A 13572-nucleotide genomic window follows, 5' to 3' on the forward strand; every position below is an offset into this window, starting at 1 on the left:
CTGACAGTGCTAGCCTGCTATGCACCAACAAATGACTCTGAGGCAGAAGACAAGGATGCTTTTTACGATCAGCTCCAGACAGCCTCAGAAAGCGTTCCAGCCCACGACATGTTGCTCATCATCGCGATCTCAATGCCAAGGTGGGAAGTGACAACACCTGCAGGGAGCATGTCATGGGCAAACATGGAATCGGAAGCATCAATGACAACGGAGAAGAGACTGGCAGACTTTTGTGAAGAAAACAACCTACTGATTGGAGGCACACTCTTCCCACACAAAGACATCCACAAGGCAACATGGACATCACCAGATGGGATCACAAAGAACCAGATAGACCATGTCATCATCAACCGAAAATGGAGGAGCTCACTTCAAGATGTTAGAGCCTACAGAGGAGCAGACATTGCCAGTGACCACACTCTTGTGATAGCCACAGTTTCTCTGAAGCTGCGTCGATCACGAGGAAAACAGGCACGTCAGCAGAGAGTGGACTCTGGCAAACTAAAAAATCCAGCCACCGAAAGGGCCTTTGCTATGGAAGTAAAGAACAGGTTCCAGGCACTAGGAGACCAACAAGAGATGACCTTAGACGACTTCAATCGAGTCTTACAGGAATCAGGAGAGAAAATACTGGGCTTCCAACGGAAAAAAGAAGAACAGTGGATCAGAGAAGAGACATGGAAGAAGATAGAAGAGAGAAAGTCAGCCAAACAAAGAATCAACAGCACGAGATCTGAACGCCTGAAGGAACAACACAGACAAAGATATGCAAAACTGAACAAAGAGGTAAAGAGGATGACAAGAACCGACAAAAGATATCACATAGAGAAACTGGCAGATGAAGCAGAAAATGCAGCAAGTAAAAATGACCTGAAGACACTGTACAAGATAAACAAACAGCTAAACAACGGGTTTAAGAACAGTGATGTGCCAGTGAAAGACGTGAACGGTAATGTCGTCGAGGGAGAGGCAGGAAAACTACAGCGCTGGAGGGAGCATTTTGAGTCAGTTCTGAACAGACCAGATCCCCCTCAGCTTGCAGACATCCAGCCAGCAGCTATAGACCTTGACATCTGCACAGAACCACCAAGCCTGGAAGAAGTGACAGCAGCAGTCAAGACAATGAAGAGCGGCAAAGCACCAGGGGCAGATGGAATAACAGCAGAGATGTTGAAAGCAGACGTGAATGTGACAGCTCCCAAGCTGACTGAAATCTTCAGGCAAATTTGGGAATCAGGGCAGGTCCCTGTTGCGTGGAAGACAGGGCTCATCTTCAAGTTACCCAAGAAAGGAGATCTTGGAGACTGCAATAATTGGAGGGGCATAACACTTCTTTCCCTCACCAGCAAGGTCTTCAGCAAGATTGTTTTGTCAAGACTGACGGCAACTCTTGAGAAAGACCTCCGACCACAGCAAGCAGGATTTCGCCCTGGGCGATCCTGCTCCGAACACATCTTCATTCTGCGACAGATTCTGGAGCAGAGCAACGAATGGAACACACCACTGTACATCAATTTCATCGACCTGGAGAAGGCTTTTGACAGCATCCACCGCGAGTCCTTATGGAAGATCCTGAGGCATTACGGAGTCCCTGCAAAACTCGTTCAGGTCATTGCAATGCTGTACAGCGATTTCAAATCCCAGGTTGTCTGTGACACGGAGCTCACAGACCCTTCAACGTCAGTACCGGGGTGAAGCAGGGCTGCATTCTGTCGCCGTTCCTCTTCATCCTGGCCATGGACTGGATCATGAAGACTTCCACCGACAGCGAGAGGAGAGGGCTCAGATGGACCATGACTATGACAGCAACAACAGCACTGGAAGACTTGGACTTTGCTGATGACATTGCCCTGCTGTCACACCGCCACCAAGACATGCAGGAAAAAACAAAGGCCTTCTCAGAAACAGCTGGAAACCTTGGCTTGAAGGTCAGCACAAAAAAGACTAACAGTATGAGAGTGAACGCCAGAGTCCAAAACAGCATCAAACTAAATGGAGAAGAGATTGAGGAAGTTGACAGTTTCACCTATCTTGGGTCCAAAATGTCAAACACTGGGGATGCGGAGGTGGAGATTCGAGCCCGACTGGCGAAAGCCAGTCAGGCCTTTGCCTCACTCAGGAGCACATGGAAGGCAAAAAACATCAGCCAGAAGATCAAGCTGAGAATCTTCAAGTCAAATGTGATCAGCACCCTCCTTTACGGATCAGAATCTTGGAAGATGACCAAAACCATCAGTAACAAGCTTGACGTCTTCCAAAACAGATGCCTCAGGCGCATACTTAACATCTTTTGGCCAAACACCATCACCAACGAAGAACTCCACCGAAGAAGTGAAACCGAGTCCATCACCACGCAGGTTCAACGAAGGCGTTGGCGATGGATTGGACATGTGCTCCGCCAGCAGACAGCAGACCTTTCCAGAGTCGCCCTACGATGGACTCCAGACGGCCGAAGAAAACAAGGCCGCCCAAAGGAAACTTGGAGAAGAACAGTGGAAAGGGAGATGAAAGGAAAGGGCTGGACATGGGGTCACCTAGAGCGTGTTTCAGCCGATCGACATCGGTGGCGGACTCTGGTTGAGGCCTTATGTGCAACCTGATGCACAAAGAGGAATAGATAGATAGATAGATCTTCAAATCACCATAGAGGTGACAGCTATACTTATTATACTCAATGGAATTCAGTGACTGCTTTAAGCTATTGTGCGTCTCTTTCATGCGGACGGCATTCACAACTGGAATAGATGGAAGACAGTTTCCATTGTGCAAAAGCTCAACCTTGAGACTCAGTTTCAGAGTCTACAAATAGTCTCCATTCTTGTGGGTCATGAGTGATTCCTAAGGCATTCACGAGGCCCTCAATATCGGAACAGAATACCACATTACCTTCCTTTCTGAAGAAAGACTCAACTGCTGGTGGTACTTGCAATATGAAATAAATATGACCTGCCAGCAGATTCCATTATTGGAGTCTTGAACCTAGCAAATCTGCCTTGTTCTTGGATACGTTCAAATCATGAACCAAGTCATTTAGTTATTCCTGTGTTATTCTATATTGGGGTTGATGATGCATCGCGCTGAAAATCTGGGCCACTGCATACTGACTGACCAGGAGAACAGGTCGGCTCACCCTCGTCCTCATCAGCTGAATCAAGAGAATACTCTGCTGGAGGTTCTGGAATAGGAAGTCCCTCACCATGTGGAACAGGTCTCAATGCAGAGGGAATTTTTGGGGTAGACCATTCTCGACTTCCTTTGCTTTGTTATCTCCCCCGCCCCTCCCCTGTGCACCGGAACGAGGAAGAACTAAGCAGAAGTAACAGTCGTACGTGTGACTGCTCGGCGCTCACCACACCACGGGGACTGCAAACAGCACTGATGGTCTTTTGCCATTCAACCACTGTGAAAGCTGTATTACACATGTAGCACAGCATATACATGTATGTGGGGCCCAAGGCTTGTCATGGTCACCAATCTTGCATCCAAAATAAAGATGATTTGCCTTCTTCACTTGAGGAGTCATACTTTTCTTCTGGTTGGCAAGTGTCACTTCCCCACAGAAATAGCAAAGGCTGTCCACGGTATTTATGCACTTTCAGGGCATTGGTGTTCTATTTGTACCTAAATGGATAAAATAAAAACAATTTTATGTAACAGTAGCTTAAACTGTATCCCACAAAGTCTGAAATATTTTAAATGCTCAACCTTTCTGACTGGGCTATATACATTACACAGCTGACATCAGCTTACTTCAGCAGCCGCCTGCCAGTAGTACTGGATTGCATCGGAAAATAATAATAATAAAGTTAATTTATATAGCACTTTACACCATCATCAGAGGCAAGCTCAAAGTGCTTTACCAAAAAAAATATATATATAAAATAAAGAAAGAAAAACACACAGACATAATAATTATATATTGTTTCATGTATAAATTGTGTCTTGCATCTCTAGGCTTTGAGTGTTTGGGTCATTCAGACAGTGTCATTTTCAAGAAAAATAGACATCATAGAGAGGCAGTTGGGCATATTGAACTGTGAAAATAACTGGCGAATAACCATCTGTAAATAGCAGGATTACATTCTTTTTTCTACCATCCAGAAGATGAGCTGTGTCGTCATCATCTTTGCGCATCTCCTGAATGTACTTATTTCTCACCTTCATTTTTCTGACCAGTGTTGAATGTCTGTCTTCATCATCCAGAGAGAGATTACAACTGAAGGTCAACCATCTTCACTTTCCTTCTCCTTTGTCTGCTAGGACTCGTCAAAGTGTTGTTTGTCCTTTGTTGTTTGCATGCAGGAACAGGAGTGTGTATACTTATTACAATGGCTGTGTAAATTTTGCAGTGATATGATGCATACTTTTATCAGTGATGGTTATGTAAATGTTGCAGTACCAGACAGGGGGACATTTGCTTTAATGATCCAACGTGAGCATGAGTTAGAGCAGTCAGCAGTAGCGCAGCGTGCTCTGCTGCTACCTACTATGGACAGAAGGGCAGCCCGACATCAACTGCAGTTGCGGGTGGTGCGGGAAGTGGGACTTCCTGATACAGCCACTGAGGTTCTGCACAATGCTCACTTTTACTATCCCTCAGCCCTCCACTCTGGCAATCGTCATCACTTGCATCACCTGACCCATACTCACCTCAATCTTCATGGTCGTCGACATCCGCTCTCCTCCTCGCACCTTCCACGGCCTTTCAGTCACCATGGCTTAGACTGCAAGAAGAATACAGCAGTTGATGGTGTGGACAGTCTAGGCAACGCCAGCACCAGTGCCAGCACCAGTGCCTTGAATGGTGCTCATTCCTTACCTGCACCAATGCATCTGGATTTGATGATACACATGTCACCCTCTCACCACAGCAAGCATAGTCCACCTTCACTGTCACCATCAACCTCATATAGCCCACTAGAGGTCAGTCATAAGGCAGAATGCTTTATCATGATCGATCTGTCATTATGCAGAATGCTTTGATGATGATTGGTTAGTTATTATGAATGCTTTGTTATGATTAATTTTGGGTCCAAAATGTCAAACACTGGGGATGCGGAGGTGGAGATTCGAGCCCGACTGGCGAAAGCCAGTCAGGCCTTTGCCTCACTCAGGAGCACATGGAAGGCAAAAAACATCAGCCAGAAGATCAAGCTGAGAATCTTCAAGTCAAATGTGATCAGCACCCTCCTTTACGGATCAGAATCTTGGAAGATGACCAAAACCATCAGTAACAAGCTTGACGTCTTCCAAAACAGATGCCTCAGGCGCATACTTAACATCTTTTGGCCAAACACCATCACCAACGAAGAACTCCACCGAAGAAGTGAAACCGAGTCCATCACCACGCAGGTTCAACGAAGGCGTTGGCGATGGATTGGACATGTGCTCCGCCAGCAGACAGCAGACCTTTCCAGAGTCGCCCTACGATGGACTCCAGACGGCCGAAGAAAACGAGGCCGCCCAAAGGAAACTTGGAGAAGAACAGTGGAAAGGGAGATGAAAGGAAAGGGCTGGACATGGGGTCACCTAGAGCGTGTTTCAGCCGATCGACATCGGTGGCGGACTCTGGTTGAGGCCTTATGTGCAACCTGATGCACAAAGAGGAATAGATAGATAGATAGTTATGATTAATATGCAGAATGCTTTATCATGATTGGTCCAGCAAAATGTGTGCTGCAGTTAGTGCCGTAGCCTTATCTTAAAAACCTTATTATAAACTGAAACAGGAGTATTTTAGTATTATGTAAACTATCAAACACTGCCATTAAAGTCAAACATTTAGCCTGTTTTAAGATTTTTTTGTTTAAGATTGTGAATAAATCTGTAAAGTTAAACAGAAATAGCTCACCGGTGATTGGAATTCAACATTAAATTGTTTCATTCAACCGCTAAATAAATATGCAATAATTTATAAAATTTAAAGGATAAAATTGTATACTATTCGATTTGAGCAAGGGTACCCCATATTGCCCACATGATGTCAGACACCTGACATTGCGAGAGGAGATACACTACTGTCACACCTCTCTTTCGGTATATTATATAATGTCTGAAATTATTTATCCTCACAATTTGTTCTGCAGAGTAGACTTTTAAAAAAAGCGGGATTCCTAGCGGTCTTAAACATTAAAATAAAGATAATTCTAGAGCAAATTACATGAGCCAAACATAGTCTATGACCTTCCATTAGACAAAAGATAAATGGTGCGTTTGTGTATCACTCCAGAGAAAATTATGTGAACCAAACATACTCTATGACTTTCTATTAGGTGATCGTTAAATGGTGCATTAGCAAACCACTCCAGGTTTAAATTTTACTTACATTGTGAGTTTTCTTGCAGTCGATAGTAGTATTGGATATCCTGTAATTGATAACAGTACCTTACTTATATAATGGTTATTATCATATAATTGATATTCTCATACTTATATAATGGGTATTCTTGTACTTACATAATAGATATGTTTTGTGCTGTCTATCTAGACGGAGACTGGCAGTGACAGTATACTAAGTGACATCATGCCTGATATTGCCATGGCAACACCCTCAGCAGGTACTATGTTGCATCAAGAGGAGTTGCAGCTAGACATTGGGGATGAAGGAAGTCACACAAGTTATGGCAGCCGTGGAAGTCACAGTAGTCGCACCAGCCGACAAAACACCCTGTACATTTAAAGGAGTAACCCCAAGGGCTAACCCTTGATGTACTGTGTACCTTAAGGAAGAGAAATATCTTGCTCCAAGTGACTTCACAATTTTATTGACTTACTTTGGTCCAGCGGTATTCCAGTGGCCACACAGTGTGAAGTAATGGATGACTGTACAAAACTCAGTTAACGGCAACATAAGTTAGTGAAAGTTTTGTATATGTGTGTGTGCGCACGCATGTGTATGTATGCACACTTTTTTAAATAGCTAAAATGAACAAGCAACCTTCTAAGTAAATGGACAGGAAATACAAATACAACTCATTTGATCTCTGATCTCTTAGTGAGAATACATAATTATAAGATTATAAGTTCTCTCAGCAGCACTAGATCAGGACAGTTCAAAGATCATTAAAACATACCGAGAGTACTGTTTGTACTAAATTCACCTAGAAGTTATTTCTCCTCAGCACTGTCCCAAGCCAAGTAAACCAGTTGGTGTCATTTAAATCAGTCACTAGCAAATCCCATGCAAAAAAATCAATAGAATTAAGGACAGAGACATTTCAGAGTGACTTGTTAACTTTCATTAAGATTTTTAAAGCTAATGAAAACATTGTTTACTAGACAAATACAAGAGCCAGGTCATATTAGAGCTGAAGCTCATACAAAAAACTAAGAGATTAGTAGGTGGCCTTGTAATCAAAGTGTCGACATCACTTTTGTAAGTGTTTAAGGCCAGTAACTGGGCAACATGCTGAAGCAAAAAACCTCCAAGATGCCCTGGAGTACCATAGGCAGATTTATAGGAAAACAAGCTCAGATTTAGCATGTTGATTAAAGTTTCAATGTCAGGAGTGTTGGCGCAGGAAGTAGACTTCCATGAGCTTACAACTTTCCCAGCTTGGCCAAACATTTGATGGCATTTGCCAAGTTAAGAAGGACCTTAAGAAATAGGTTGGATAGGTGTGCAAGAAAAAAAAAGACTATGACCATTTTATCTGGAAGATATAATGCTATATGCTGCTTTGTGCACTTGGCCAAATGATGTTTAAATTTAGTTCTGAATCACTGAAGAAATGTTATTGTTGGTTAGTCTTCCTGGTGTATTTATTTAATGTTGATCAGAAAATTGGCCAGATAAAGCTACCATCAGCTCGTGCACATAGAGGTGACCATAACCAGAGCATTAATGGTGCATACATTTTATTAAGTAATGGTTAGTTGCTGCACATCAGCAGGCTTCTGAGCCCAGTAGTCTTATCAAACTTGATGTCAACTGCAGCTGATAGGTGCGATAACTTACTGTGTCAAGTGCAGCGGTTATTAGACAATAATTACTTCTGAATCCAGTAACTAGCAAAGACAGTTTTTGCTCTCCTTAATTAACTAGCTGTTAGGTACCTAAGAATGATAATTATTGATCTTCAGTGGGAGAAAACAAGGATGTCAGTTGCTCTTAAGAATTTTGTCATCTTCTGTCACATACATAGGTCCCTGCAGCTGTTTGAGGTTGGCACTACATTTTGTCACGCACGCAGAAAATGCTTATCTTGGCTACAAAAGTACCCTAACCAACCCTATTTAACAGAATAACTCTACAGCTTGCTGGAGCTGACTTCGGAGGTTCAAAATATTATTTCTTTGGGCACAGTTAATGGTGACCATGTCATATAGGACTTCCTTGTCTTTGGATTCTAGGGATAATGTGGGTATTCGAGTTGGCTTAACCAAGACAGATTCATTCTGCAAAATTGTGTCTGTTGACAGTATGTGGTTATTTCAGGCCATAGTAATATCCTGTTGAATATACAGTGAGCACTACTATGTGCTATCCATTCATGATTTTTCACAGTAAACTGCACAGGTATAGTGTCATTTGTTAAAAACAAGTCTTGCCAGGTATCTGCTACTGACACCTTTCTCATGGTAAATACAATTTATGTCTCACCTGGCCACAGCTTTCATGTCTTTATGCTGCTGCAGCTTGCAGATATGCTGGTGTCTGCAACTGGTGCAATTAAAGGTCAGTGTTAATGGCAGTGACAGCAAAGAACATGAACTCCTTCTGTTGCCTGTCTTTCATCTGTCATCTCCATCTTCATCGGATGATGCAAAATGCAACTCTGTGATGTGGATTGCAAAAAATATATTGTTCTGTTGTGTTGTGTCTCTTGCTGTATATCCTTTTGCAGCATGCTGGACTGTCCATTGGTTGAATGCATGTTGGTTTTGTGATCCTGTGTTTGGATGATTTTGATCTGTTGATGTACCTGAACATTATGAGAAGGTGATACTCTGATTTATGTTAGCTATTGCTTTGTTGATGTAGTACTTAATGTCTTGCTGGAACAAAATGTGATTCAAGGTATTGTTAATGGGAAAACATTTGTGTACTATGTAGGTATGTTGTTGTTTTGTTGGATGTTTCTATGACAGTGTTGTCAAGAAAATTTTTGTTATATTTTTCACACTTTCTTTCCTAAAGGATCCACTTGTATGCACTCAAACTTTACAAGCATATTTACAACATTCTGTTCAAATTCTCCTGTGGGCTGAAAAAATATTCCCTCATATTTTAACTTTACAGTGATTGTGTAACTAGATTTTACACTATTAAATTTGTTACTGTTAAGCCATGGGAAGCATCTTGTGTAATAACTAATTGAATGCTCATCTCCAAAGCTCGTAGCTTCCTGCTACCCTTTTTGTTTTTTTTGTCTCCTTCCTTTCAACCCATTCCTCCTTATCTGTTGCTTTGTTAACACCACAGTTATGTTAGCACTACAGTTATGTTTAATGCAACTGTTTGGTGACCGGAGAAGTAAGGTCTAAGAGACTGCAGTTATCTGACTGCAGATGTAAGGAATAAGAGACTGCAGTTATCTCACTGGGGAAGTAAGGTTTAAGAGATAGCAGTTAAAGGGTTGGATACCCATTCAACAGCTGGGTCAACTGCAGGAAATACGCTGTACCACACTGGTGTCAAACTATACACCTGGGATGCCAATGTTCTAATTATTTGATTACTTTATTGCCCCTAAATAGTGTGTACATATGAGCCAGAATGGGTGTGCAAACATGCAGCATGTATTGTCACTCTCAACTGGCTGTGCATTTTATCAGGTATGTTGACATACCTGTATGTTGTGCAGTTATCAGCCAGGTGCATACAGTGGTTGCACTTAATACAGTTTGTCATCCATCTGTGACTGTATTCTCTACAGTTTATCAGCTAAAGATTTGAGATGACTATAAACTATACAGCTGCATGACCTGCTTGTGAAGTGTCACATAAGCATGTCCTACTAACCTACTTTTCTGCAGACAATTCAGCTCAGTTGGCAAGTGGAAAGTGAGTGTGAAATCTGCAGACAAAGATTGCAGTACCAACCAACCATACAATTCAGTGAGGAAGTACTGATGCAGTTGATGTCCATGTTGTAGCTCAGTTCTTTAGAGGATTTGCACTGTTGATCAAATTTTAATATTGTAACTGTTGGCTTAAATACTTCCTAAAATGAATGCACCAAAATGAATTGCTGTTTGGCTAATCTACCGTCCATGCCCATCTTTTTCATCATGTTTGCAACAGCTGCAGACGTACTATTTTGTTACAATTTCTCGTGTATAGGCCATGCATTTATTCATTATTGAAATAGAAATCAGGGTTAGCCCTTTCATGACTCTTCGCTGCACATTTACTAATGTTTTTCTTTGTTAAGAAAAAAGCTTCAGGCTATGCATCATATAGGTAAAGGTAACCCATTTTTGTGGAACTTCTTTATCCATGTGAAAGTTTAAAAACTAAGAGCACCAGAAGATAAATTGGAGAGAAACTACAGTCGTTTTAAATGCTATATACAAATAGTGTTTGTGAAAAGACTGCAGTAGGGGTTTTTTTAATTGTTAACTGCAAATAGTGTTTATAAAGATGTCTGTATGGCTGGACCTGACCTTGCACATCATTACCCCTAGCATTTTTATCACATCTTGTGTTGGTCACCTTACCATAATTTCACCATGTACTGTATTATTGTCCTTAAATTACTGTCCATATTAGTGTACACTGTGTTTCTCAAGTTGCCAATGCTTCTATCACCCTGTTAATGCTTGTTATCAATATATTTCCATGATCAGAAAAAATAAGATTAAAAGTAATTTTCAAGCAACATCCTTTGAACTTGATGGAATACTGATTAGTTAGAAGTCTTGATTCTTTTTATATTATGTACCAAGTGTTTCTCTTGATTTTAGGACAGAAAAGGTGTTGCATGGAAGTTAATGTTTTCAGTGGCATACATATGCTGTGGTGTACTCTTGAGTCATACATATACCATAGTGTGCTCTTAAGTCATGGGCATGATTCCCTCTTGATGCACAGTCCTGAACTAGGCCTCTGTCAACTTGTTGCTATGATGACATTTTCATTATTTCAACTTATTCCTGGCCACCAGATGGTTGTAGGGATCATGTGATCACAGTGATCTGGGAAAGACTGTGTGACTGGATAATTGATGTTGCTGCAAGGGAAGTGCTGTTAATCTTAGATGAGGCAACATAAGATTGTGATCGGAAGATGAATTAAAAGGGAGTTTGCCAAACATTTAAAATGGTTTTGACTCGTAAGTGGGGTAGAAGAGAGCAAGCAGCACCAAAATATTTTCTGAGTTGCAAGTCCTTGATTTTGAACCTGATATCAGTTTTGATTACCTGGGGCTGTGCTTCATTATCTTTGTGCTTCTTACGCTACCACACATTAGGGGTGGGTATGTATTATGGTCTGATTTTGTTCACGTGATCACTAGGTCAGAATTCTCACATTTATTACTTCAATATATGCCTGGTGTAGAGAGATTCCAGTAACAGTGCTTGTAGCAATTCAGTAATAGTGTTTGTAGCACTGCAGTACCAGAGGTGAGCAGGTCATTATAATGGAAGTTTCTAGTTCATTATAGTGCAACTGAGACATAACAGCATCCTAAAAGCTATGATACATGCAACCACAGTTGTGAACGTTTTTACAGAATACAGGTGGTAGGCAGAGAAATATGAATTATGAAATATTATAAAAGAGTCTCTCATATCTTTATCAGGGTATATCATAATATTGTATGTTTCTCAGTATTTGTAAACTATGGTAACAAGAAGAAAGTGTGGCATTACATATTGCTGTTGATACCACAGAGTTTCTGTGCTACCCTCCCAGCTGGCAACAGGCGTGGCCCACCTCAGTGATGACATAGCAGGTGGAGGGTGGCCCACTGTAGTGACAACATAGGAATGAATTGTGGTGTGGCCCACTGCAGTAATGGCATAAGAGTGGGGAGAGGTGTGACCCATACCAGTGATGCAATGCTGGAGCTATAACATTAGCCTACTGATGACGCTTTGCACAGCAGCATTAACTGAAATGGATTTGAGCAGATTCTTGCAAGGTCATGTGCAGTCATCAGTGCTAATATACTAAAATGATGGCTGTGGATGCATTTGGAAATGAGCTGAAGATCAGACATACATTTAATTGGCAAGACATGGTGAGTAGGTTTGTGAACAGGAGTTACCAGCCAACAGTTAGCAGACAAGAACAGTCCTGGTTATTTTTTTCAACAGCTGTGTGTGGATGTGCATGAATGTGTTTTGTGTGTTGTTTTTCTTACCTGCAGTGAGCTTATGAGTTGCTGACTGATGTAAGGCATGGCCTTTACTTGAGCCTAACATTTTTCTTTGGTCTACTTAATATGTTATAAAACCTGATTATTATTATTAATGTTATCATTTGTACTGAGGTTGATCAACTTCACCAACAGCTGTCTATGGCTGTTTTCCTTTCTTCTCTGCATGTTTTTGTCCAAGTGCTGAGCACAGCGCCACCTGGTGATGAGCATCAGATCAAATGCAAAATCTGTAATGGAGAAGCCCTGTTACTGCGCAGCTTATGAATATTTCTTTGTGTATGAATTGTACAGCCATGTTATGCTATTCAAAGTCTTATCAATGATTTGCTGATATTGCCTCTTTCCTTGTGTTTTCTTTTCCTCTCTATTCACTCATGCATTACATGTACACATTCTTTTACATCTGCGTTTGCACATAAGGCTTATGAGTACTGACGATACATTATGCATTATTGGTAGTGATACAATATGATTATGCTTTGACACTTTGGGCACTGTAAAAGATTGAAGATTAATTGGCTGACTAGACTGAGACTGATGAGTACATGGAGGGTGTGAATGATTCATTTCTTCCTGTGTAATGATGTGAATGATTCATTTCACCCTGTGTAATGAGATGAATGTTACATGTGTTATGCTGGCCAAGTGCACTTGTGATAGCCTTCAAGTACTTACTGCAGACTACAAGTAAATTGTCAGTAAAGGTATTCAGTGATGTTTGCCTACTGTTGTGTGTGGAAGCTAAATGGGGAGACTGGTCTGTAGGGTTTGTAGACTGAAATGTGTAAGACTTGTCTGTGGGATTTGTAGGCTGAAATGTGAATGGCTAGACTGGTCTGTAGGGTTTGTAGACTGAAATGTGAAGGGGGAAACTGCGGTCTGTAGGGATTGTAGACTGTGAAGTGTGGTCTTAGATAAGGCTAAAATAAGGTCATATCCAGGCACAAACATAGGCAGTGACAATAACTTTTTCCTCACCTAAAAATGATGCTCATGGCAGTGACCAGACTTGAGCCCAGCAGACCTCCATGTAAAACGTATAATATGCTGGTTGAACTTCATAATAGAGGGAAAGTGTGCTAGGTGTCTGAAGTGTGTGCATTTCTGCACACAGTCCACAGGTATGGTTGTTGCTGTGTCTGGGAGAATCAAGGTGTTCAAAATGTTGGCAAATTTCTGTATGTGTTGAATAAACGTCTTGTGAGACTGGCATTGTCATGTTACAGAGAGCCTTAGGTTTCAC

At 41.5% G+C, this 13572-nt stretch overlaps 1 protein-coding gene across 1 annotated transcript in view; it reads left to right on the forward strand.

Moving 5' to 3' along the window:
• LOC112570621 (BTB/POZ domain-containing protein 7-like) overlaps nucleotides 1–13044 on the forward strand; it is a 26974-nt gene extending 13930 nt beyond the window's left edge. Inside the window, exons 7-8 of the mRNA XM_025249155.1 lie at nucleotides 4397–4923; nucleotides 6488–13044. Coding sequence (XP_025104940.1) covers nucleotides 4397–4923; nucleotides 6488–6679 — 719 coding nt within the window. The 3' untranslated portion in view covers nucleotides 6680–13044. The remainder of the gene's footprint in view (nucleotides 1–4396; nucleotides 4924–6487) is intronic.
• Nucleotides 13045–13572: the final 528 nt, after the last annotated feature.

Source organism: Pomacea canaliculata, linkage group LG8, assembly GCF_003073045.1.
Source record: "Pomacea canaliculata isolate SZHN2017 linkage group LG8, ASM307304v1, whole genome shotgun sequence".
In the NCBI taxonomy this organism is placed as follows: Eukaryota; Metazoa; Mollusca; class Gastropoda; order Architaenioglossa; family Ampullariidae; genus Pomacea; species Pomacea canaliculata.